General features: G+C 44.3%; 1 protein-coding gene across 1 annotated transcript in view; it reads right to left on the bottom strand.

Moving 5' to 3' along the window:
• Positions 1-2,778: 2,778 nt before the first annotated feature.
• The window catches only part of LOC148524938 (carbonic anhydrase 13-like), a 68,181-nt gene continuing 46,434 nt past the window's right edge, over positions 2,779-24,525 (bottom strand). The window contains exons 3-7 of the mRNA XM_088471526.1: positions 15,380-15,498; positions 7,433-7,528; positions 5,590-5,652; positions 4,351-4,506; positions 2,779-2,968 (exon numbers count right to left, since the gene is read on the bottom strand). Of these exons, the coding sequence (XP_088327652.1) occupies positions 2,843-2,968; positions 4,351-4,506; positions 5,590-5,652; positions 7,433-7,528; positions 15,380-15,498 (560 nt within the window). The 3' untranslated portion in view covers positions 2,779-2,842. The remainder of the gene's footprint in view (positions 2,969-4,350; positions 4,507-5,589; positions 5,653-7,432; positions 7,529-15,379; positions 15,499-24,525) is intronic.

Raw genomic sequence — 24,525 nt, 5'->3', positions numbered from 1 at the left:
TACGAACCAAAAGTTACTGCATTATCGCGACTAATTGAATTCCCCCCCTAAAACTAATTAAAAAAAATGTAAATTCATTTTAGATTTACAATTTTACTCATTGTGATGAGATGCTATATTGATGCAAACAGTGTAGTTGTGTCTGACTACAGATGAGAGTCACTGGTCTATATTTTCCTCAGATACTGTCCCTCAGATAAAGGCTAGTCTCTATCCTGCTCATATTATGGCCATTTCCTTTTCTCCTCAAATAATGACTGTGGTACAGTATGTATAATTCTTATTTTATAGTATCTCTCTCCTCAGGTAATGGTCCTGGCCTCACTCTCTCCTCCTTAGAATATGCCCCCTGACCCAAGTCACCGTCCTCCATCAGATAATGGTTCTAATCCCTACAATAGCTATCAAGAACCCTATCCTACAGATGCAGCCTCCAGTCCTTGTCTGCCCTTCATCTGACTCTGCAGTTGGGTGGGAGGCCCAGGGCTGGGTTGTGGGATAGCCTTTGGGTGGGATACATGAGCAGGCTGCTGCTTCCACTCAGTGGGGCATCCTCTCAAACATTGCAGCAGAAGCTCTCCTCACTCACCAGGTGGAGGTGCAGGGGTGTACTGGCAGATATAAGGTTCCAAATTGCAGTTAGGTTGGTAGGCTGGATTGGTGCAGGTGGTGGGTTGCGTTTGGACCGTGTGTCGTAGTTTGAATGCCCCTGCACTAAATACAAGTCTAAAGTCATCCAAACACATTACAGTATGAACTTTCAAAATGTTTTACAACTTAATGACCACTTCAACCTTTCATGAATGGTGTAGTTTTTAAGATTGGAAGATGTGTTGGGTTCATTTTCAGAGAAATGTTATATTGTTTTATTTGTATTCTTTTCTGGGCGTACATAGCTTCCTGAAGGCTTGTATGGGGATTTTACAGCGTGGGGGTCTGAGTGCATGTTGGGGCATTTGTAGCAAGTTGGGGTTTGAGGACATGTGGGGCTACTTTGGAGCAAGTGGGAGATCTGAGTGGCATGTCATGTCCTTTTTTTGATCAAGTGTATGGCAAGAGGAAGCATTTTGGGTTGTGAGATGTGGATGTGCTGGTGTCTTTTTGGGGCTGTTTTTTTTTCATTTTTGAAATTAAGTGTAATAATATGCAGCTCTTTTGAGAGTAAAAGGGCTGCACATGTATTTCTTTAAGTATATCTGTTTTCTCGTCACTTCCTTAGAAAATATATTGCAATTAGGCAGTAATGCAAAGAACCTATATTCATAAATCCTTATCTTTTGGGTATGCCATTAGCAATCACTTCAGTGACTTCATCAGCCCAAGTGTACCACCAGTATAATGGTAAAACCATGAATTCACTGTTATTTAAAAAAAAAAAATGAAGAGCTGTAACGTATCCTTTAAGTTTTGCTGTGTCATTTTATCCGTGACACTAAAATGACAAGCTACCGTTCTCCAAAGCACAGGAGTCTGTGCCGGTAAGCAGCTGCTGCTGAGAGGCGAGATGGGTGAAAACAGGAAGGTGTAGAGGAAACAAATACAGATGAATAGGGAACGAGATGGAATCATTGTAACAAAACTAGTTTGGGAGTGTGAGGGGCAGAGTAGTAGGAAGTAATGGAGGGAGAGAGATTTGGTGAGAACAGGGAACTGAGGGCCTGATTCAGACCCGGTCGCAAGCGCTGAGCGCTCACAACCGGGTCGATGGTGGCCCACAGCGCATGTGCACGACGGAGCCGGCTCCGTCGTGAGCATGCGTGAGACCCGGGCAATCCGTCACTCCGGGTCTCGCACCAAAGGGGGTGAGCTGTCGATGTTGAGTGACAGCTCGCCCCTTTTGCTGGGCGGGCCGGGGGAGGGTGGCTGCCCAAACGGAGGGAACGCTTGCCATTTGGGGGCGGCCCCACTGACATCATGGGTGATGTCAGTTGGAGAGATTTCGGCTCTGTTAGAGCCGAATGCTCTCTGGGGCTTACGATGAACAACCACAAGGGCTTGCGATGAACGACCACAAGGGTCTCGTCGCAAGCCCGATGGTCGCGATGGTCTTGACCATCGCGACCATCATCATGGCCGCTCGCTATAGCTGTGAGTGGTCACCCACAGCTATGCGAGCGGCCAGAGCGTCCGGCTCTGAATCAGGCCCTGAGGGAGGGAGATTTTGTGAGGAGAAGGAACTGGAGGGAGAGAAAACCTGATAACGGGGAGAGTAGTAAGGACAGGAGAGCGGGCGTGTCAGTGAAAGCAGCTGCATTCCCAAATAAACAGCTGCATCCACAGAGGCACTCTAATTATCGTGCGGGAGCTCCTCTACCCCTCCATACTGGCTGGTCAGCTACACTGTGCTGCAGTCTATGGCCAACTTAAATGAGGCTGGTGTATTGGGGCGTGCTTCTATAACATGGGCACGTGTCTTGCATGATTCTGCGTGAGCCTGTTGGTAGATAGGACCGTGGGCCTATTACTATGACTTCCAGGGTGTCTTTTTTTTTTTAAGCACTTTTTTGCCCATTTCTTTAATAACCTTTTTGAATATTCAATAAAAACTAGATTTAAAAAAATAAAAATGAATAAACAAAAATGAAAACCCAAAAAACATTTAAAATTTCTTAAACATTTGATGCAAATTATAGTGATACTTTTAGGGGAAAAAAGATACATACTATGTGAATCCATGTTCATAGTCAAAACATTATTTTAAACATTTGTACATGTCTGTATAATGCAAATATTTTATTAATAAGAATATTATATACATGACATCGTCAATGCTGGCACGATGCGCTGTGAGGAATGTCCTTGCTGGCATGATATTTGGGATTGTTACGGGAATGAGGGTTATTTATAGGAAAGATGCTCTGACTATCCTGCCTTTGAGTGGCTGGATGGGACGGTGATTGGTTTCCATGCAGCAGGACGCTTCTCCATCTGTTTCACTGGTGCTCAAAAGGCTGCGGAATTTGGATAGCTGAAAAACAATTACATTTTATTATTGGTAAATACAGAGGACTGTAAGAGGTCCTAAGTTATTATATACCTGTATAACCCCTGATATCAACAGTCTAAGGGTTCTACTTTTAAAGATCACTCAGGTAAAACAGATTTTCTATAGCTGTTTATTGCAATTTATTAAAATAAAGTCACCAGGGTAGCTGAGAAGTGCTTTGCTGACCAGCAACACTGGCCAGCAGTAAAAGTAGTCTTACTGCTCTACAGGCCAGTTAGGAGTGAAGAAGCACATGCGTGAGCCGTCTTATCGAATCTCGAAGGCTGTACTCAGGCTAGAAGCCCAGGCTCGGACTTCCAGATTCAGATTCCATTAAAAAAAAAGTGCTTTTAAAAGGGTTTTTTTTTAGCTAAAATGAGAAAACTAGAACAAATGCTTTGTTTTAATATTTTTTTTTTGTTTGATTACTGTGGGCACCCACGGTTAATGCCATGCTGAGATGGTGTTAGTTATCGGTCAGCTGTAGTACTTGTACCACAAATGTACATGATGAATAGCTGAATGACCCACGTTAGGCCAGAGAGAGCATTCACAGGATGGAGGCTTAGATAAATAGGCCAACAAATCGAGGTTTTGCAGGGTTTAGGGCTTTATGGCTTTGATAAATTGACCCCTGAGGGTGAATAAAACTCTTTCCTTTCGGTACATATACAGTGGATGCTGAGGCCAAATACCGTTTTACTGCACTACTTGAATTACATCTCTGTGCAATTACCAAGTAGGCAAATGTGAGGTTCCTACTGTACATGAGGGTTAACTCTACTCAAAAATGACTTGTTTAGTTTACTCTAAGTAATTACGCTTGATATTATCAAATGGCAACAACAGTGTGTTTCTGGGTCTTCAACTTTTTTTCCAGTGAAATATATTTTTAACTAAGAAATTCTAACTTTCAATATATGTAGATTTCTCATGTAGAACAACACAAAAAGTACCATAACTACACACACATCATACATATGGGATGCAGTTAGTATGCAGGCGGGCCAGATGCCTGCCGTTATAATCCCGGCGTCGGTAGCCCGACCGGGACTAAAGATTGGCGTCGAAATCCCGACGCCGGAATCTCGACAGCCACCATCTTGTTAGCCGCGGGTGGGGGGTGTTAGGTTTAGGCACCACGGGTGGGTTATAATTAGGCTTTGGGGCTTTGGGGGCTTAGGGTTAGGCACTAAGGGGGGACAGATAGGTTTACGCACCAAATGGAGGGTTAGGTTTAGGCACTAATGGGGAGGGTTAGGGTGCAAGAAGGGAGGGTTAGGGTTAGGGGGAGAAGGGGGGAGGTTTAGTATACTTACCCGACCCCTGTCGGAATACTGAGCTTCAACCCCATATATAGTTACCTGTCTGGTGCTGACTGTTATTGGTTCCTTTAGAAAAATCCAAGTCACACACTCTAGTAGGGGAGGAACAGTAAGTGATCCTGGATAGGTCCAGAAATCCATGCAGCCAGGAAGTAAAGTTGATGGATTATAGTTGGTAAAAGATGACTGCTTGCCCTAAAAACATAATGCTCTGATTACGTGTGTAGACAATGATCAAAATACTGTGTGCGTGTGTGTATGTGTGTGTGTATATATACAGTATATATACATATATATGTAACTAGGTATACTCAATGTAGTATTTTGAACGCATCATAGTAGGACCATGCTTGCCGACATTCAGCTCCCTCATTCCGGGTGGGAGCTGAATGCCTGCATACAGCGGGGGGGCATGGCCGGACTATGACACCATTTTGGGGCGGACCAGGGGCAGGACCACACGATCGCGTCATCGTGGCCCTGTCCCCTCTTCACAATGCCGAAAATAAAGGCATTGTGAAGCAGGGGGCAGAGCCACGATGACGCGATTCAGCGCAAATCGCGTCATCGGGCCCCCCGCTACGGGGGTTTCTAGAACTAGTCTGGGGGGCAGGCGGCAGCCAGGAGGCTTGCCAGCCTTTCCGGGGGGGTCGGGTGTGGCACCCGATATTTGGGAGGCTCCCGACCAAATCGGGAGGGTAGGCAAGCCTGAGCAGGACTCAGGTTATGGGCCTTGACAATACTACCAAGAGACCTGCTGGATAAAGTAAAGCTATTTTTATGTTTGTTTCTCCCCAAAGTAGTCACAAGCCTAGAAACCACATTTAAGGAATCAGATGTTTATGGTCTATCAGGTCTTCCAGAACAATATCCTGGTTTAAATCTCACTTGGGAAAATAAGGGTATATTTACTAAAGTGCCAGTTTTTAGAAGTGGAGATGTTGCTCATAGCAACCAATCAGATTCTACTTATCATTTATCTAGCACCCTCTATAAGATAAAAGCTAGAATCTGATTGGTTGCTATGGACAACATCTCCACTTCTATAAACCAGCACTTTAGTAAATATAACCCTTAGAGATGTCATTTTATCGTCTTGACCATTGGGTCAATATTTTGTCTTTTGAATAGTGATAAATACATTATAAATGAATTAATTTAATACATTTTTGGTTTAAAATAAAATAAAGAGGTTGACTCTGTTGATGACCTTTATTTACTTTCCTATAGCTCCTGATTAGCCTACAAATACATTATATTGAATATCGATGCTTGTACCTTAGCGTTGATGGCATCAAATGCATCTGTAATTCTCTCTATGCTTTTGTTGTGGTCCCCAATCTGAAATTAAAATAAACACGGGTTTCATAAATGTGGAGTCATGATAAATACATATTAAAAGATCACATTGATCATAACATTTATATTTTTCTTGTATCTACTGTATATTCACAATGGTATTCTTAGTTACTTGTGTACTATGATTTTGTTGTCCTGTGCCGATAAAGTAAAGGAAATTACCATGGCCGTTTTTATTTGGGGGGGGGGGGGTTGTTGTTGTTGTTATAAAAACAGTATACCTAGATGAGTGACAACTTACAAATTTTTTGATAAATTCAGAGATAATTGGGATGCAGTGTATGGGCTCAAACCCATCAGACGCCAGTTCCCTCACGTTGCGAGTAAGTACGACTTTACGGTATGTTGCACTTACGGTCCTTCCGGACTCAAGGATTTTTGTTCACAGCCCCATAGGCCGCTTACAAAACGCTATTTCAACGGCAACTTGCTCCATTCGCAGCTAATATGATGGAGTCCTATGTATCATTGGTGTTTGGCCGTCAGCTCACTCAGTGAATATTTATGATGCTTATATACTGTGTGATTGAGGACTGCAGATTAGACACTCTCTCTGAATTCATAGTACAGTATGTACTATAAGATGCAAAGGTCAAAAGTAATACGTAACACTATAGTGTACTGTACTGTTCATAATGGACAAGTAAACTAGAACCGGACTCTCAGTAATAGAACTCACACAGGTTTATTTATTATTTATTAATAGTTATCTATATATCGCGCACATATTCTACAGCGGTTTACAGAGACTATTTCAGTCGGACACATCAGTCCTTGCACCAGTGGAGCTTACATTCTATATTCCCTACCACATGTACACATACACACTAGGATTAATTTTTTTGGGCTGAATATAATTACAAGTATGTTTTTGGAGTGTGGGAGGAAACTGGAGCACCAAGAGGAAACCAACACCAACACGGTGAGAACATATAAACTCCACATATATAGCCTGGGTCTCATGCCCTCAGGCCTATGAGGCAGTAATGCTAAACACTACACTAATCAGCATATCACCTGGTATACAGTATATACCACAAGCTGACAAAAGGTTTATATGAGATATTCTTAGTTTGCATTGTATTTAGGTTATTATAAATAATGTTCTCACTAATTATGACACTGGGGTTACTATATGCTGTGCAAAACTGATCTGTATCTTTTGCTATATTGATCATTCAGTAAATTAGCTCTGATGTTCAATTCAGATGTAACATGGATTTACAAGTTTGTTATTGGATAATAATATATAATTTTTCCAATACTGTAAGTCAAACAGCTAAATGCATGTAGGCACCAACCGGATTATCATCTTTCCATACAGTAGCTCTGCTGCTGCTTTAAAAATAACTCACTTCCGAAGCTCGCCATCGTTCATAGAATTAGAATAAATGTCAAAATGTGATTTGTCTGAAACCTTTACTTAAGGGCAAAGGACCATCACAATATTTAACATTTCCACCATTACGCCAACCACCTTCCCAACTACTGACATCTGCTCACAATATATTCTTCACCTTTTTTCCTGAACATCCGCAGAGCTAAGAGAACGTTACACCTGTAAATAATTTGGTCCTGGCCATTGGTTCCTTTGTTGCCCCAGTGATGGTAAGTACCTACAGTATTATAATTACCCATGGGAGTCCATTGATTTAAATCAGATTTTCACTATACTGTATATTTCTTTGAGCTTCACAGGAATATTTGAGTTTACAATAAATATAACAATTTAAAAGGACTTTTGACAAAGAAGATATCTTACCTTTAAATGTACCCCCAGAACACACAGCCCATCTGGCTTATAAACAGCCTCCACAAAATTGGAATACTTTTCTGAGTTCCAGTGAACGATGTGTAGCTGTAATACACAACATTGCTGGTAACTTGTAATAATAATCTATCCACTATTAAATGTTACCCTAAACAAAATATAGGGAAGCAATCGGGAAGCCGACTGCCTAAATACCGGCAGCCGGCTTCCCGACTGTCTTATCCCGGCATGGGTGAAATGCCGGGCGTCTAGATGTAGTGACGCCAGGCGCCGGGAGTGGACAGCCGCGCGGGGGGGGGGGGGGGTTAGGTTTAGGGCTCCCGGGGGGGACTTAGGGTTAGGCACCCCCCGGGGGACTTAGGTTTAGGCAGCGGGGAAGGGGGTGGTTAGGGTTAGACACTTAGAGGGGGGATTAGGGTTAGGAACTTGGGGGGAAAGTTAGGGTTAGGCACCCCTAAGGAGGGTTAGGGTTAGGGGGGTTAGGTTAGGTTAGCAGATACTTACCTAGCCATGATCGGGATTTCCAGCGCTGACGGGCTTCCGCTGCTTCGCACTCTGCTCCTGTCGGGCTGCCGCTGCCATGCGGCCGGCGGTATATCATACCCATTCCCAAAATATACATTTGGGCACAAATTAGTCACAAATAATAGTATTAATGAGCAACATCCCTTTAAACAAAATTGCTGCTACTACACAAATATATTCAGAAATATTCCTAAAAGTAGCACAATAAAATTAAAAGGTGTTTCTCAAGATTAAAAATAAAAGCAACCAAAGAGCATAACAAATATGAATCTCAATTAGGAATGTAACAATTCACATTTATTAAAGACACAGTCACTGTAAAACACCATTATAAACACATACTGTCCAGATTAAAAAATGTAAAGAAATATATCATAAATGTAACTATATAGACAGGGGAGCTGTAGCCTGAGGGCGCGGCCGCAGTCACCACGTCTGATCTGACAGCGACCTCCCGCCGTGCTGTCAGTCAGTAATACAGCAAAACCTCATTGATGTCCGGTTGCTCTCTCCTCCCACCATTTTCCAGAATGCTGGTGCCCACTGCCGTGCATGACATCATACTGCGTGATGTCATATAGGTCACACATGTCATTCTTGGACTGAGAGTGGCCACAGGGGAGAGAGGAGTGGCTCATGGAGGAGCAGCCTGAGCCTGCTTGCCTGACTCTGAGTAGGCAGGGGTAGGTGAGGCTCTGGGAAAGGGGGGGCATTACAGTGTGGCATAATGTGTAAAGGGCATTACAGTGTGACATAATGTATAAAGGACATTACTTAGAGTAGCATAATGTGTAAGGAGCATTACTGTGTGTGGCATAATGTGTCATAAAGGGCATTACTGTGTGTGGCATAATGTGTAAGGGGCATGAGCATCGCTATGGGGCCTTCAAAAACCAAGTTATCCTGATAAGGGGAATTACTGTGTGTGTCATAATGTGTTAGATAGTGCTTTACTGTGTTTGACCTAATGTTTAAGGGGCATTACTTAGTGTGGCATAAGGTGTAAGGGGCAATACTGTGTTGCATAATGTGTATGGGCATTACTTTATGTGGCATTATGTGTAATGGGCAATACTTAGTGTGGCATAATGTGTAAAGGGCACTACTTAGTGTGGTATATTGTATAAAGGGCAATATTTAGTGTGGCATAATGTGTAAGGGGCATTACTGTGTGGCATAATGTGTATGGGGCATTACTTAGTGCGGCATAATGTGTAAGGGGCATTACTTAGTGTGACATAATGTTTAAGGGGCATTACTGTGTTGCATAATGTGTAAGGGGCATTACTGTGTGGCATAATGTGTCTGGGGCATTACATAGTGTGGCATAATGTATATGGGATGTTGCTTAGTGTGGCATAATGTGTAAAGGGCATTACTTAGTGTGGCATAATGTGTAAGGGGCATTACATAGTGTGGCATAATGTGTATGGGGCATTACTGTGTGTGGAATAATGTGTTATAAAGGGCATTGCAGTGTGTGGCACAATGTGTAAGGGACATTACTATGTGGCATAATGTGTAAGGGACATTACTGTTTGGCATAATGTGTTATAAGGGGCACTACTACAGTGTGGCATAATGTGTATAAGGAGTATTCCTGTGTGGCATAATGTGAATGGGCTCTGTGTGGCATAACGTGAATGGGCTCTGTGCGGCATAATGTACAAAGTTCGGGGGCGCCATATTTACATACTGTGCTGTTGTTCCCAATCCCTTCCAGTCTCCCAGAAAGCCGGTGGTGGCATTGTCGCACATGGCATTCTGGGAGTGGCCACAGGAAAGGATGGAGCAGCAGCACATCCACTTTTTGCTGGGCATGCCCCCTAGAGTGAAGAAACAGGGGGCGTGTCATGAAGCCACCAGTGATGTGCGGTGAGGTGAGGCAGAGCCTTTCCTGTCATACTTGGGTATACTCCAGAGTTTTCACTATAAAAATTATAAGAGAAATTTTAAGAAAATATAAATATCCTCGTTGTATTATTCTAATAATTTGTATAGTCAAAACTGTTGAATAAAAAGTGTTTGGCAGGTGAGGCACTGCCTCCCCTGCCTATCTTTTCTGCACATCCTTGATCAAAACACTCCAAATTTACTGCACTATAAACTGCTGCACCTTCGTATAATGCCCACATGAACCCTCGGGTTCATATATTTATCTGTAAATCCGGCTCTGAGATTAGCCAGTGCCTCCCCAGCCATTTACCACACTTCACTGGAAGCCACTTCCCCGTTTTGGAAGTATGCCTCTTAGGTCCACAAGGTCTACAACTGACCCTGTATTACTGACCCCCAATGTATCTAATAAGGCTAAATTTGCTTCTTCATACCACTGCGGTTGGGGGGATACTTAAGAGTTAAAATTGCACAGGTAATACAATGAAACCTCCTTCAGATCACCAGTGTATAGGAGTATTAAATAAATCTGATCCGCAATGATCTTATATCAATCTTGGAGAAATCCTTGTATTGTTAAAGGGCAACTATGGAGCCTGCAGCAGTCATCAGATTGATTATTGGTGAATATGACTTTAATACCGGGACTGCTGCTCTCCAACAAACCACATAGCCCACGATGTCACCACCTATGGAGCAGGCACCACTCAAAAGTAAACGTGTGAGAATTATTTTAGGTTGTTCAGATGGAGAACGCAGCAGTTAATTGATACAAGACAGCTTGTTATGAAATACTAAAGTACTGCTGTAAAATGCATCTGCAGCCGTAATGCTGTTTTAGTATTTAAATGTCAGCTTCTTGAGACCACAATATAAATTGAGTTCCATATTTTTTGGGCACTTTGATTGTTTTTATTTTTATTCTTTAGAAACACCTTGTGAATTTATTGCAATAATCTATCCTTTAGTTGTAATGTACACAAGTTAATATCAATATACGGTATAATACACAAAATAATTTAAATATCAAAAAATTTGGTAGGACAGTCCCGAATTCTGGGGACCAAAAATGTATTAACATGCTTTGAAGGGCCGTCGGGCGGTCCAGGCTTTATCGCCACCTGAAGCCCCCTTGAGTGGGTGGCAGACTTCTTCTCCCTCTCCATCTTTTGGCTATCTATTTTTCTCACTACACGTAGATTTAGGACTTGTTTTTTCTTTTTTGTTTAAAATGGTTTACATGCGGCTAAAAGCCCTTAATTTTCTCTTTACTTGTAATTTATGTAGGTGGTTTGTAGTGCTGTGATTATATTTGTATGTTGTATATATTATAGTTGTGTATTGTCTAGTGTAGGTCATTAGGATTAACAAATTGGTAAGCCATAAAAAATATATGTAAGATTCTGTTGGTTTATGCTATGATTTATGTATAATATGTTATTTTGCCCTTAATTGTGTTTTGGCCTGGTTTTATGTTTTATTTATATATTGATCAATTCTATGTGACAAGTTTTCTAATAAAATAATTAACCATGCTTTGAAGGGGCATACTCTTGGCAGATTGGTCACTGTCTGTTTGGATTGGTGAGGAGGTACTAAATTGTCCTGATTTTGCAATTGGAAGTTTTGGCAAGTAGAACCGTGTGATAGAGGTATCATTATTAAGTTGATAAAATTATTTTATTCTGTGTTTCCACTATAGAAAGGGTTCTTCCCAACTTTTGTCGATTTAACACCAGAGAGATCAAAAATGTCTCCTGTGCTTTGCACCTTAGCTCTGTCAACCTACTGTGGATATCTCTGTGGGGATGAAGATACACCACTATTTAGCAAGCGACGTTACCTTATACCCATCTATGAAGGACTTGCAAAGCCCAAGATCTCCCTCCTTGTCAGGTTGGCCTTCATGCTAACCCGATGAACGATGATGACGAACGACATGCGCGTCGTCGTTATTGTTCATCGTTTTTGTGTTAAAAATGGACTATAAAGTGGACGACTGAACGATAACGATATCGTTATCGTTCAGTCGTCCACTTTAATCGCCCAGTGTGTACGCACCTTAATGCTCATACTGCAGGATCTCCTCAACGACTACATTAACCACTTAACAGGCTCATTTAAAAAAAAAAAACACACCCCTAGTGGCCACAGACTGCTACGTCACTGTCAGGCAGTGACGTAGCGGTCTGTCACCACTAGGGTTATGTTTTTGTTTTTTTAAATGAGCCTGTTAAGTGGTTAATGTAGTCGTTGAGGTCGAGCAGGGTTGGACAAGCAGGAGGAAATCCATTGTGAACATGTACAGTACAGAACGGATTTCCTCATTGACAGCTGGGGGACGGAGCGGACGGCACGGTCACATGGGATGTGGCAATGTCATAGAAAACCCAGCTGGCTGCAGCCACATCCCATGCGACCGTGTCAGGTAAATGTTTAAGCTGCTGGTAAAGTGGTAAGGGGAAAACCCTTATATAGAAAAGGGGTTTTTGCGGGGGTCAGGAGCAATAGATTGCTAAATACGGGCTCAATATAAATCTATTTTGCAGCAAATAAAACAGATGTACAGTTTGCACAGGGTTGCATAAATAGACCCCTAAATGGCACGGTAATACTATTATATAACATTCAGTATTTAACAATTAGCATGTCCTTCAGCAGCAATGATTTCAGTCTCATAATACCTATATCTTCATTTTCTCACTTGGAAAAGTACAAACCAGATACTTGTATATCACAGACATATTCTAATTGACATTTACATCTAGTTATAACCTGGCTCTATTTAGAAAGTAACAGGAGTACCCACATGCCATGTCCAGTGAGGTATTAGATAGAGAACCAGGCTGTACGCTGTGGAGTTACATAAGCCTAACAATAAAAAACAAGCTCATCAGAACTCAGGACATAACCAAGGACTCAAAGGACCAAAATAGAAATTACAGATTTTTGCAAGAAATTAAGAATAATCGGTAGGCATAGATACATGTGGGGCTTCAATATGTATGTTCATCGGGGATATATTATACCAGTATTTTTTCCCCATCATTTACCAGGTCACTTGTGCAGGATTTTTTTGTACATCTCTCTTTTTTTCTAAACACTGCTCAGAAATTGTCAGTTTTTTAATGAGTGAATTGGGTGAAGAACATGTATTTCAACTTATCCAAAATAAAAATCGTCATTTCAAACAACGGAACATCGGATCGCCATCATCGAAACATTGGGAACATCGTGACCATCGCAACTTTCCTTTTCTCAGTGGGTTTAGGCACCAGGTACACCTTAGGCGGTGAAGGAGGGGGGGGAGTGTTAATTTACTTTTTCCCAGCGGCTGCTAATCTCTGGTGACTGGACACTCTGCTACCCATGTACGTGGTGGAAAACTCTCCGGCGACTGGACACTCTGTTACACATGTATGTGATGCAAAGGGAATCGGTATGATATACCGGCGGAGGGGATGCCGGCGGTCAGAAGACCGATGGCAGCATCCCGATGGTGAAGATCCCGCGGGTTGGTAACCTAATCCTCCCCCTCTCCACCCCTAATCCTCCCCCGGTGGTGTCTTACCCTAATTTCCCCCCGGTGATGCCTAATCCTAACCTCCCCCGGTGGTGCCTAAACCTGAACACCCCTTCTCGCACCCCCCTTCCCGCACCCTAAACCTAACCCTCCCTGGGCGGTGAATAACCCTAGACTGCGAGCGTAATCGCTATTGCGATCGCAGTTGTGATCTGTACTGAATCAGGCCCAGTGTTCCCGCTTACCTGGTGTGTCAGATTTAAAATATACATTTTGCCTTTAATGTCAGCGGGCCCTTCACAAGCGTGCCAATAGCCATCACTGTTACAAAGATGAAGCTTTACAATGTAAGAGGAGACTTTTGCTGGGAGTCCTATGCTACTTGTAAATATACAGCCCGCAGCATTGTAGCTATTTTATGTCATTGAAATCCACATGAGTGGGATATTATTTATTTATGTGCATTCATGGGAAAAAAAAAATATATTTTTTTTAACATGAATCTCTGGGGCAGTCAGTTTTCCCTTGGCTTGTTTACTCGGGCTGATATTGCTGATTTACAGTTCTGCGCTGTTCCACAGTATCATGTGACTAAATGATACTTGATATAGTAAGCAGAGATTCTTTGGAAAACCCCTCTGAGCTGGGGGCCTGATTCAGACCCGGTTGCAAGCGCTGAGCGCTCGCAACTGGGTCGATGGTGGCCCAGAGCGCATGCGCACGATGGAGCCGGCTCAGTCTTGCGCATGCGCGAGACCCCGATAGCAACGGGCAATCCGTCGCTCCGGGTCTCGTACCAAAGGGGGCGTGCTGTCGATGTTGAGTGACAGCACGCCCCCTTTGGTGGGCAGGTCGGGGGGGTGGCTGCCCAGACGGAGGCGTTCCCATGTGAACGCCTCCTTTTGGGGGCGGCCCCACTGATATCATGAGTGATGTCAGTGGGAGAGATTTCGGTTCTGTTAGAGCCGAAATCTCTCTGGGGCTTGCGGCAACAAGACCCGACCACAAGGGTCTCGTCGCAAGCCCGATGGTCGCGATGGTCTTGACCATCGCGACCATCTTCCTGGCCGCTCGCTATAGCTGTGGGTGGTCACTCACAGCTATGCGAGCAGCCAGGAGGCCGTTCTAAAAAAAAAAAAGACCGGCCCTGATTCAGAGCGAGCGCACTGTCAGAGCGTCCGTCTCTGAATCAGGGCCTCTGTCTGCACTATAAAATCCTTTCACTCCTCCTCCCTCTGCCATCATATTACATGCTGAGACAAGTGAGTCTGGGCCTGATTCAGACCCGGTCGCAAGCGCTGTGCGCTCGCAACCCGGTCGATGGTAGGCCAGTGAGCATGCGCACGATGGAGCCGGCTCCATCGTGCGCATGCGCGAGACCCGGATAGCGACGGGCACTCCGTCGCTCCGGGTCTCGTACCAAAGGGGGCGTGCTGTCGATGTTGAGTGACAGCACGCCCCCTTTGGTGGGTGGGCCGGGGGCGTGGCTGCCCAGACGGAGAGCGATGTCAGTGGGAGAATGATGACAGTGGGAGAGATTTCGGCTCTGTTAGAGCCGAAAGCCCTCTGGGACTTGCGGCAACGAGACCCTACCACAAGGTTCTCATCGCAAGCCCGATGGTCGCAATGGTCTTGACCATCGTGACCATCATCATGGCCGCTCGCTATAGCTGTGTGTGGTCACCCACAGCTAAGCGAGCGGCCAGGAGGCCGTTCTGAACAAAAAAAATGCCCAGCCCTGATTCAGAGCGTCCGGCTCTGAATCAGGCCCTCTGTGTGTATGTAACTGGCTACCCTTCAGAGAGATTTTGAACCCTTGTTGGAGGACATTTAAAAAAAGATTACAATGAGATGCTTAAAATGTGTTTAATTTGCTATTTAAATGCAGCAATTATGATGTAGAGATTTATATCCTAAGCTCCGGATAAGTAGAAATACAGTAGCATACAGATTTAAGCTACAGTACATAAACCATGAATCAGTGATTGACCTACCTCTGCCGGATAGTCTTTACCATCCACCTTATGCTCAGCTCCATAGTCATCACATGGCCCCCAGTGAAAATGTGACTGACGCAATCTGTAGCTTCCATGAAGCGGTCCACCACTTACCACTAGTAACAAAAATTAGAACATTTCTTAGAACACAGTTCGGCAAATTGCTACTGATAAAAGAACCAAGCTAATGAACTTGATAAAAATCAGGTGTATGTGTTAATGGTAAATTATTAACTTTAAGGGCTCTATTTATTATAATAATTTTTACTAAAATAAAGTTAAAAAAGGTGTTTTCACAGCCTTTTCACATTATTTTAGTATCACCTAAAGTTACTAAAGGCCAATTGGAGTAGAATTCGTAAAATTCTACTCCAACCCCTAATTGTCACTTATTTTTAGTAATCAGATCTCATGTCCCATCATTGTAATGGGAAATGCAATCTGCTTGGTAGTTACTAAAAATAAATTGTGTAAAAAATACAGGGGGAAGCCATGTGATAATAACGCCACCTGGAGGTGGCGTTATCCAGGGTCTCCCCCAGTTACCAGACTCCTGCTCCACTCTAACAGGCAGAGCAGAGCCCGGAGCCGGCCCCAGTGATCAGCTGTGTGGTCTAAACAGACCACACGCTGATTCACTGTAAAAAAAAGTTTAAAAAAATTAACTTAACATAACATGCTGATACACTGCTAAAAAAATTGTAAAAAAATTGTAAAAAAATAACTTACCTGAGTCCAGGGACTGGAGATCGGTGCTCCGGTGATGTCCTCCCTCCGGTCAGCTGGTCTCCCATCCTGCACTGAGGCCCGGTTGGCACCTGACCGGGCTCCATCCGGGTGCAGGATGGGATGTCAGCTGACCGGAGCCATGGGGGACATCACCGGATCACCGGAGGTAAGTTCAATTAAGTGATGGGGGTCACAGGGGGGAAGGGTCGCGATCGCAGGGGCGGGGCTTAGTGATGGGGGGCGGGGCTTAGTGACGGTCGGTGCATGCATGGGCACTTGTCACGGTACTTTTTGCGAAAATACCGTGATAAGTGTGCGGAGGGGATTTGCAGGGACAGAGCTTTATCGCAAGCTATGTCCCTGCAAAGGATTTTTAGTAAATCCCTGTGATATTGGCTGAATTCGCAATGTGAATTCAGGGCCTGATTCAGAGCCAGATGCTCTGTCAAGAGCGCTCGCTCTGAATCAGGGCCCTCCTGACTAATATTGGAGCGGCCTCCTGGCCGCTCGCAAAGCTGTAGGTGACCACCCACAGCTTATGTGAGCAGCCAAAAAGATGGTCGCGATGGTCAAGACCATCGCGACCATTGGGCTTGCGACGAGACCCTGCGGTAGGGTCTCGCTGCCACAAGCCCAGGAGTGCTTTTGGCTCTATCAGAGCCAAAAGCACTCCCACTGACATCACTAGTGATGTCAGTGAGGCCGGCCCCAGACGGTAGGCGTTCCCATGGGAACGCCTCCGTCTGGGTAGCAATGCCCCCGGCACGCCCACCAAAGGGGGCGTGCTGTCAATCAACATCGACAGTACGCCCCCTTTGGTGCGAGACCCATAGCGACATACAATCTGCATTCAAAATGCGGCTTATAGTAAATAGAACCCTAAGTCATATAACTCCCGTGTTTATTTTGTATGATCTTCACTTTATAGTATCACATTACAGTATGTTTGTCAGTCTGCCAAATCGTTACTTTGAAACAAACAGATAAACAAATAAACGTTCACTGGTTTTGTTCTATTCACATCATTGGCAGACAGTTATAAACAGGTCTTTTTCCAAAAAAAGTAATGAAACTCACATTTTAATTTATGACAAGCTGGGTCGTAGTAGGGCGCATCCGCTCCCTGTGCCGGCCCCCACTGCCCAATGCCCACAGAACATGCGTTTTCATTAGCCCACAAAGAGGGGGCTGGGTCTTGAGCAGCCAGGTAGTTGAGCTATGAATGCTTCTCCTTGTGCTCTGGTGTGGTGGCACCTTTTAAAACACAGGGCCTGATTCAGACACACTCACTAGATGCGCATTCTCGCTCCCAGCATATGCAAATCTGGCACACACCCAGCAAGACAGGCGATCGCACGGCAAGGCATAAGCACGCCCACTATGTCTTTGCGCGTGATCACTTTGTGTATGCAGATGCCCACTTGCGCACGTCATCTCCGGGAATTGTATGTAACCATCGGTACATCGGGTACCATCGGAAGCAAATGCAGCGCTTGTGGTTGGCTATACCCTACCGCAAGCACTGCAAGCATTTCAGAGTGAAATGGCACCAAGTGACATGCACTATGACGCTGCCTTTTAATTATGCATGCCTCTGAAACGGCGTTGAAGTTCTCAAGCATGCCTGCATTCGCACCTTCACTCCTCCGTTAGTAGTGGCCTGCCCCTGTTACCACCCACAAATGGCCTCTCCTGTCACTCACTCTGCTGGGCTGTCTATGTGCAGCGAGCGAACGCATCCCGGTCTCTCGCTCTCATTCGCACACTGCGATGCATACGCATGTGCAGAAGAGCGACTATTGGCCAGCTACGAGCGTTCGCATCCTAGCGAGTGGGTCTGAATCAGGCCCACACTTCCTTAAGGCCCTGAGCTCAGGATTCAACAAATGTGACCCAAAATAAAGACATATATTGGTTTAGATATAGTTTAGCTTTTTAGAACAAATTCCAGCACTTTTTCTAGAATTATTTGGACAATTATCTATATATTATACGGACTGATTGATGTTAGGATCAATATACCACAAAACATGCAAAAATGCTCTGCAAACCAGTGTTAAAAGTTACAGTATATAATTCTGCAGTACTCTTACTATAAATGGTGCACAAGTACAAATACTGTCATTGTAGTGACGATATTTCCAGCAGGAAGACAGTATAAAATACATTCCGGATCACTGCTACCCTACAAGCAGCAGGCACTAAGGATATGTAGAATAATTGATGAACTGCACCACTGTATAGCCAGGCTTGCCTACCCTCCCGATTTGGTCGGGAGCCTCCCGAATATCGGGTGCCGCTCCCGACCTCCCGGAAAGGCAGGCAAGCCTCCCGGCTGCCGCCTACCCCCCCAGACTAATAGTAAAAAACCCCGCTGGCAGGGGGCCCGATGACACGATTCGCGCTGAATCGCGTCATCGTGGCTCCGCCCCCTGCTTCACAATGCCTTTTTTCCGGCATTGTGAAGAGGGGGCGAGGCCACGATGACGCGATCGTGCAGTCACGCCCCTGCCCCCAAAACGACATCATAGCCCGGCCACACCCCCCACACAATGCAGGCATTCAGCTCCCTCCCGGAAGGAGGGAGCTGAATGTCGGCAAGTATGTGTATAGCACAACTACTTACCTTAGGACACAAGGGTGTATATTTACTAAAGTAAGAGTTTTCAGAAGTGGAGATGTTGCCCATAGCAACCATTCAGATTATACTTAACATTTAAAAGCTAGAATCTGATTGGTTGCTATTTATAGTTCCCCAGTAGCCTCCCTCTGTTACTGGTGTCAGCTTTCATGGTAATTACTAGTTAGCTCTCAGCTGGATCCTTAACAACTCTCAGTGCATTCCTGTGTTACATTTCCCTGTGTTCTCAGTGCAAGTCAGCGACTGGATGCTTTACAATTCTCAGTGCATTCCTGTGTTACATTTCTCTGTGTTTCTCAGTGCAGAGACTGGTTCCTTTTCTCAGTGCATTCCTGTGTCAAATTTCCCTGTGTTTCTCAGTGCAAGTCAGCAACTGGCTCCATTTCTCAGTGCATTTCTATTCTAGTGTTTCTTAGTGTTATTACATTCCTAGGGTTTCCAGTGCTAACTCTTGTAAATATAGTTACCGGTCTTCCTGCCACTCTCAGTTACCTGTCCAGAGGGCCGCAACCTGCTCACTTGGTGCAGCGAAACCCATATCCCAACTGGAGGGGTCACCGGTGAAGACCACCAAGTGAGTTAGACTTCGCGTCTTTGGGCAGGTCTAGCCAAACCTGGGTTTAGCTGCAGTAGGGAGACCTCATCACTGTCACTCTCCTGATTGTTCCCTAGCCACACTAACCCCCTGGCTTTCTGTCCTCATCTGAGGAATCTCCTATATGGATCATGACTGACTCCTTGGCAGGCCTGGCAACATGGGGGTGCAAGGGGAACACCTGTACCAGGACCTGAGATTCTGAGATTCTGAGGAACCCTACCCACTCAGACCTTCCTCCCTTCCCCCAGTGCCAGTCCTGTCATTGTGACCAGACCATGTCTGAGCCATTGTTGTAAAGAAAAATGCACTCCTTCAATGGCATCACACAGCACAAAAAAGTTTTATTTCATTTTGTCAGACACAGCAAGCTTGACATCATGACATCTGTGCTCTGAAGAACAGTGGAGTGAGGAGCCTGCCACTGCCACCATGAGGAGGAGCAAGCAGAAGATCCAGGCTTTTGAGAGAGATGGGGGTGGCTGAGACTATGGAGAGACAGAGGGGGGTTGATCCATGGAGAGACACAGGGAGGGGGAAGCTGAGGTTATGTAGAAACACAGTGGTGGCTGAGGCTGCTGCAGTGGCACAAAGTGGCGCATAAGTTGCTGGAGAGACACAGAGGGTTAGCTGAGGCTATGAAGAGACAAGGGGGAGTTAAGGTTATGGAGAGACAGAAGGGGGCTGAGACATGAAGAGACTAAGGGAGGGGAGCTGAGGCTGCTGGAGAGACATCGGTGGGAGCTGAGGCTGCTGGAGAGACATGGAGGGGGGCTGAGGCTAACGGAGAGACATGGGTGGGAGCTGTGGCTGCTGGAGAGACATGGGTGGGAGCTGAGGCTATGGAGATATATGAAGGGACAGCTGAGGCTACTGCAGAGACACAGGGGGAGAGCTGATGCTGCTGGAGAGACATGGAGGGTAGCTGAGGCTATGGAGAGGCACAGGGGGTGGAGGGTGCTATGGCTGCTGGAGAGACACAGGAGGGGCTGACGATATGGAGAAACACAGTACAGGGTGAGCATAGGCTTCTAAAGAGATACAGGGAGGCTTAGGCTATAGAGAAATGGTCAGCTTAGTATGCTGGGAAGACACAAGGGGGTTGACACTATGGAGAGATACAGGGGGGCTGTGGGTGCTGGAGAGACATGGGAGGGCTGAGGCTGCTTGAGAGACACATGGGGAAGCTGAGGCACAGAGTGGAAACAGGCTGCTGGAGATACACAGTGGGGAAGGGGCTGATGATTTTCTGCAACTTTCAAGATTAGAAGGAAAAGACTGGGGAACTATAATCTACATTAAGACCAAAAAAGAACATATTACCTTTGTTCTATGATGATATGCTTTACCTGGCCCTAGGATTTCTGTTGCCTACCCTGCTCCTTGGTCACAGCTAGAAATCATTACTTTTTTTCCAATATTGTTCAATAAAATATTTCCTCTGTGGTAATTTAAAAACAGTTTTACAATAATTCCCCCAAAATACTATTGAATTATTTGGTTAAGAGTAAAAGGTAATTTCAATCAGGGACGTGCAGTCAGGGTTAGGCTGAGCCTCCCCTGTCATGTTCCTGAGATTTGATATGAAAATGATTAGAAAAATACAAAGAAGATATTTATAACTTATAAACATCTTGTTTATTATAATCATTGTTATAGTTAGCACTGACCAGCTTTGTGGAGCTCCCTGGGACTGCAGGGAGATGAGAGATGAAGCAGCAACAGCTGAGCCTTACTTCTGTATAGTTAGACACTGCTTGCGGAGGTGGGGATGGGGCCACACCATGGGCAGTAAGCTGCACAGAAAGAGAGCTAATAGAGGCATGCCTCTCAGTATGGAGGGCGTGCCTTGAGCACTGATGAACACCTTGAATGTGTCATGTGACCAGGAAGTGCACTGCAGTGTTTAGAGATCGGAGCTCAGCAGCAAGAGAAGACAGTGATGCAGGTAGGAGAGTGTCACGTGGCCAGGAAGGGCACTGCAATGTTTAGAGGGGATGTAGTCCAAGCATGCTGGATTCCGGCGGTCGAAATACCGGCGCCGAAATCCCAACTGCCGGCATCCTGAAGGTAAGTATTGGGGGAGGGTTAGGTTTAGGCACTGGGAAGGTTAGGGTTAGGCACTAAGGGGGGAGATTAGGGTTAGGTACCGGGTAGGGATGGTTAGGGTGAGGGTTAGTGTTTGCTTACTTACCTAAGGGTGTCGGGATTCTGACTGTCGGGATGCTGCTGTCGGTATTCTGACCGATGGCATCCCGACCAATAGAATCCAACCCATTTATAGCAAACTTACCTACTCTTCCGGCAGGTGCGGGAGGCTCCCACACCTAAGGGAGAGAGATAATTGCTGGGAATCACGGCATAAATGCCATGAATCGCTGCTCCATATGGAGGGGGAGAACTAAATGAAGTGAAAGTGTGTAATTTAGCCCCACCCTTGCCTCGTGCTCCCGCGATTCGCATCAGTTTGCCATGATGGGGGCAGGGCCTAATGACATAGGAACCCGGCCCTGACCCCCAAAGTGGCCAGTTGTGTCTGCTCTCCGGGCATCTCCCGGGGTGCAGATAATAAAAGTCGGCAGGTATGGTTTAGAGATCGGAGCTCTGCAGCAAAAGAAGACACAGTGATGCAGGTTGGAGAATCAATGGACACTGAAGCTTAGTGTAGTGAGTGGAGAGTTACTGTGAGTAGGGAGTGAGACAGGCTCCCAGCCAGAGCCAGCTCTAGCCAATATGGTGCCCTAGGCAAGATTTTGGCTGGTGCCCCCTAGCATATAACCCCACCACCAATTTTAGTGTTTATACGCTGACGCCAAAAGATTATATGTATATATTTTCTTAAATAATTCAAGTTCCAAACAGTCCTTCAATGTTTTGGGTTTATTTCAACCCTTCATCAGGATTGAAAAAAAACGAAACGTTGAAGGACTGTCTGGAACTTGAATTATTTAAGAAAATCTGATGAGTGCCGCTGCATGTGGGTGTATGTTGGTTTAAAATTCGTCTGCTGGCACCGCGGTGTTCCTATGAAGCAAAGGAGTACCGACCTAACAGAAATTGTGTGTGTATATGCATATGTATATATATATATATATATATATATATACACACTGTGTGTAACTGTGTGTATATGGGTTGGGTATGAAATCCTAGTTTTCGGGATGCCGCAGGTCACAATACCGACAATGGCATCCCCACAGCCAATATCCAGACACCCATTAGAAGATAAGTTTCTCCCTAACCTCTACCGTAACCCCCCTCCCTGGTGCCTAACCCTAACCTACCCCTCTAGTGCCTAAGCCCAATCTCCCCCTCCCCGCACCCTAAACCTAACACCCCCTCCCCGATACCTAAACCTAACCTCCCCCTAGTGACTAAAACTAACCTCCCCCTCCCCAGTGCCTAGCCCTCCCCCTAACACCCCAATACTTACCTTCAGGATTTTGGCACCAGTATTCAGACTGTTGGCATCCCACACGACAGGGTGCCGACTTCATCCCCTGTATATATATCTATTCTATCTATCTGTATAAATATATATATGTATGTATATATATATATATACAGGGCCGGCAACAGAAATCTTGGGGCCCGGTACACTGATGTCTCTGGGGGCCTCTGTTGACCACATCACCACCTCAACCCCTGCAACCACACATCCCTCACCTGCATGTGCTAATACATTAAACAACAAATATAAGGCACAGTAATACTGTAATGCCAGGTACACACTGGGATGATCGTATAAGTATTAATGATTGTATTGGAACACTCACGGCGTGAACAGTAGCAGCTCCAAAACCTTATCCTATTCTGCAAAACACAATAAAAAATGAACATAAATGATAAGTTTAGATAATGTCACAGGAGCGCTACTCAGAATATTATACTTAAGTTGAAAAACAGTCCTTATGTCGCTTGTCGCTCTCTTCAGAAATTCCTCTTGAAATATTCAATATATAAAATGACAAGAAAACAAGGAAAAAACACATGTGTAGAATTGTTTTGTCCAAATAATCATGCAGATGAAGTTATTTGCAGAAATATTTTCAGGAGATGGATCCTATCTTTCTCAATCAAACAATATGATGACGTACCATACTCATTTATATGTGGTATGGTTTAAAACATATATAGGTTTCTTTTATGTTCATTTTTTCTTGTGTTGGGCAGGATAGGATAAGGTTTTGGAGCTGCTACTGTTTTGAAATTCATGCCGTGAGTGTTCCAATACAATCATTAATACTTATACGATTTCTTTCCCAATTATATTGGAATATACAGGCAGCAGAATGTTCAATCATTTAAAAAATAGAGTAGAGAGTGTGAAGGAAATCTTTGATTCTAATATTGGTACTATACAGCCTGAAACAACTGATGATGATTTAGAAACAGCCATGGAAAGCCTGAGTTCCTTATTACTTAAGGAGAATAGTCTATGGTGGGAAGTAGCAACATTAACAAAATATCTATCCGATAATATCATTCCAAAAGGTTTAAGAATTAAAAAGAATCCCACTTTCCAGGATTCCAGTGAGAATTTCAAAACAGAATGGAGGGATATTTTGAGTACATGCTCATTTTCTTTAATAAACCTGATTATAAAAGAAAGGATAGATAAATTAAGATCTAACAATGAAAGAATAATAGTATTACAGACACTTGTACAACCCTTTGGAAATTCTCCAGAATTTACTATTATTGAGAAAGAAATAGAAATTCAGATAGAGAAAAACACTGTAGAATTGATTAAAAAGAAACAACGAAGATTAAAAAGGGATTATGATTTCTATAGGAAAGGAGGACAAGAGTCCGAGAGAATTAGAGAAATTGTGAAAAAGAAAAAGAAAAAACATAAATACAAGAGAGAAAGGAAGGAAAAAGAAATAAGACATGTAGGATTCTCCACTCGAGAAAAAAGTAAGGGCAACAGTAGATTATCTAACACAGACAGAAGAATTAACTCCAATCAAAAACTCTTCAAATATCATGCAGGGGATTACCAGAACCCGAAGAATGGGAAAAACCACCTTAGTTATCCAGGAAGTAATTATTATAATAAAGACACATCAGAATGGGCGTATCCAAAAAGATCCTTCAGAAGAGATAGAAGATGGTATGAAAGAGAACCTAGACCGCCCATATATCATTCAAATAGATTTGATGTACTAAGAGAAG

This window comes from Taudactylus pleione, unplaced genomic scaffold (genome assembly GCF_031769625.1).
Source record: "Taudactylus pleione unplaced genomic scaffold, aTauple2 ptg000114l, whole genome shotgun sequence".
NCBI lineage: Eukaryota > Metazoa > Chordata > Amphibia > Anura > Myobatrachidae > Taudactylus > Taudactylus pleione.
The sequence above is the reverse complement of the archived record's forward strand: the minus strand, read 5'-3'. Positions and strand labels throughout refer to the sequence as shown.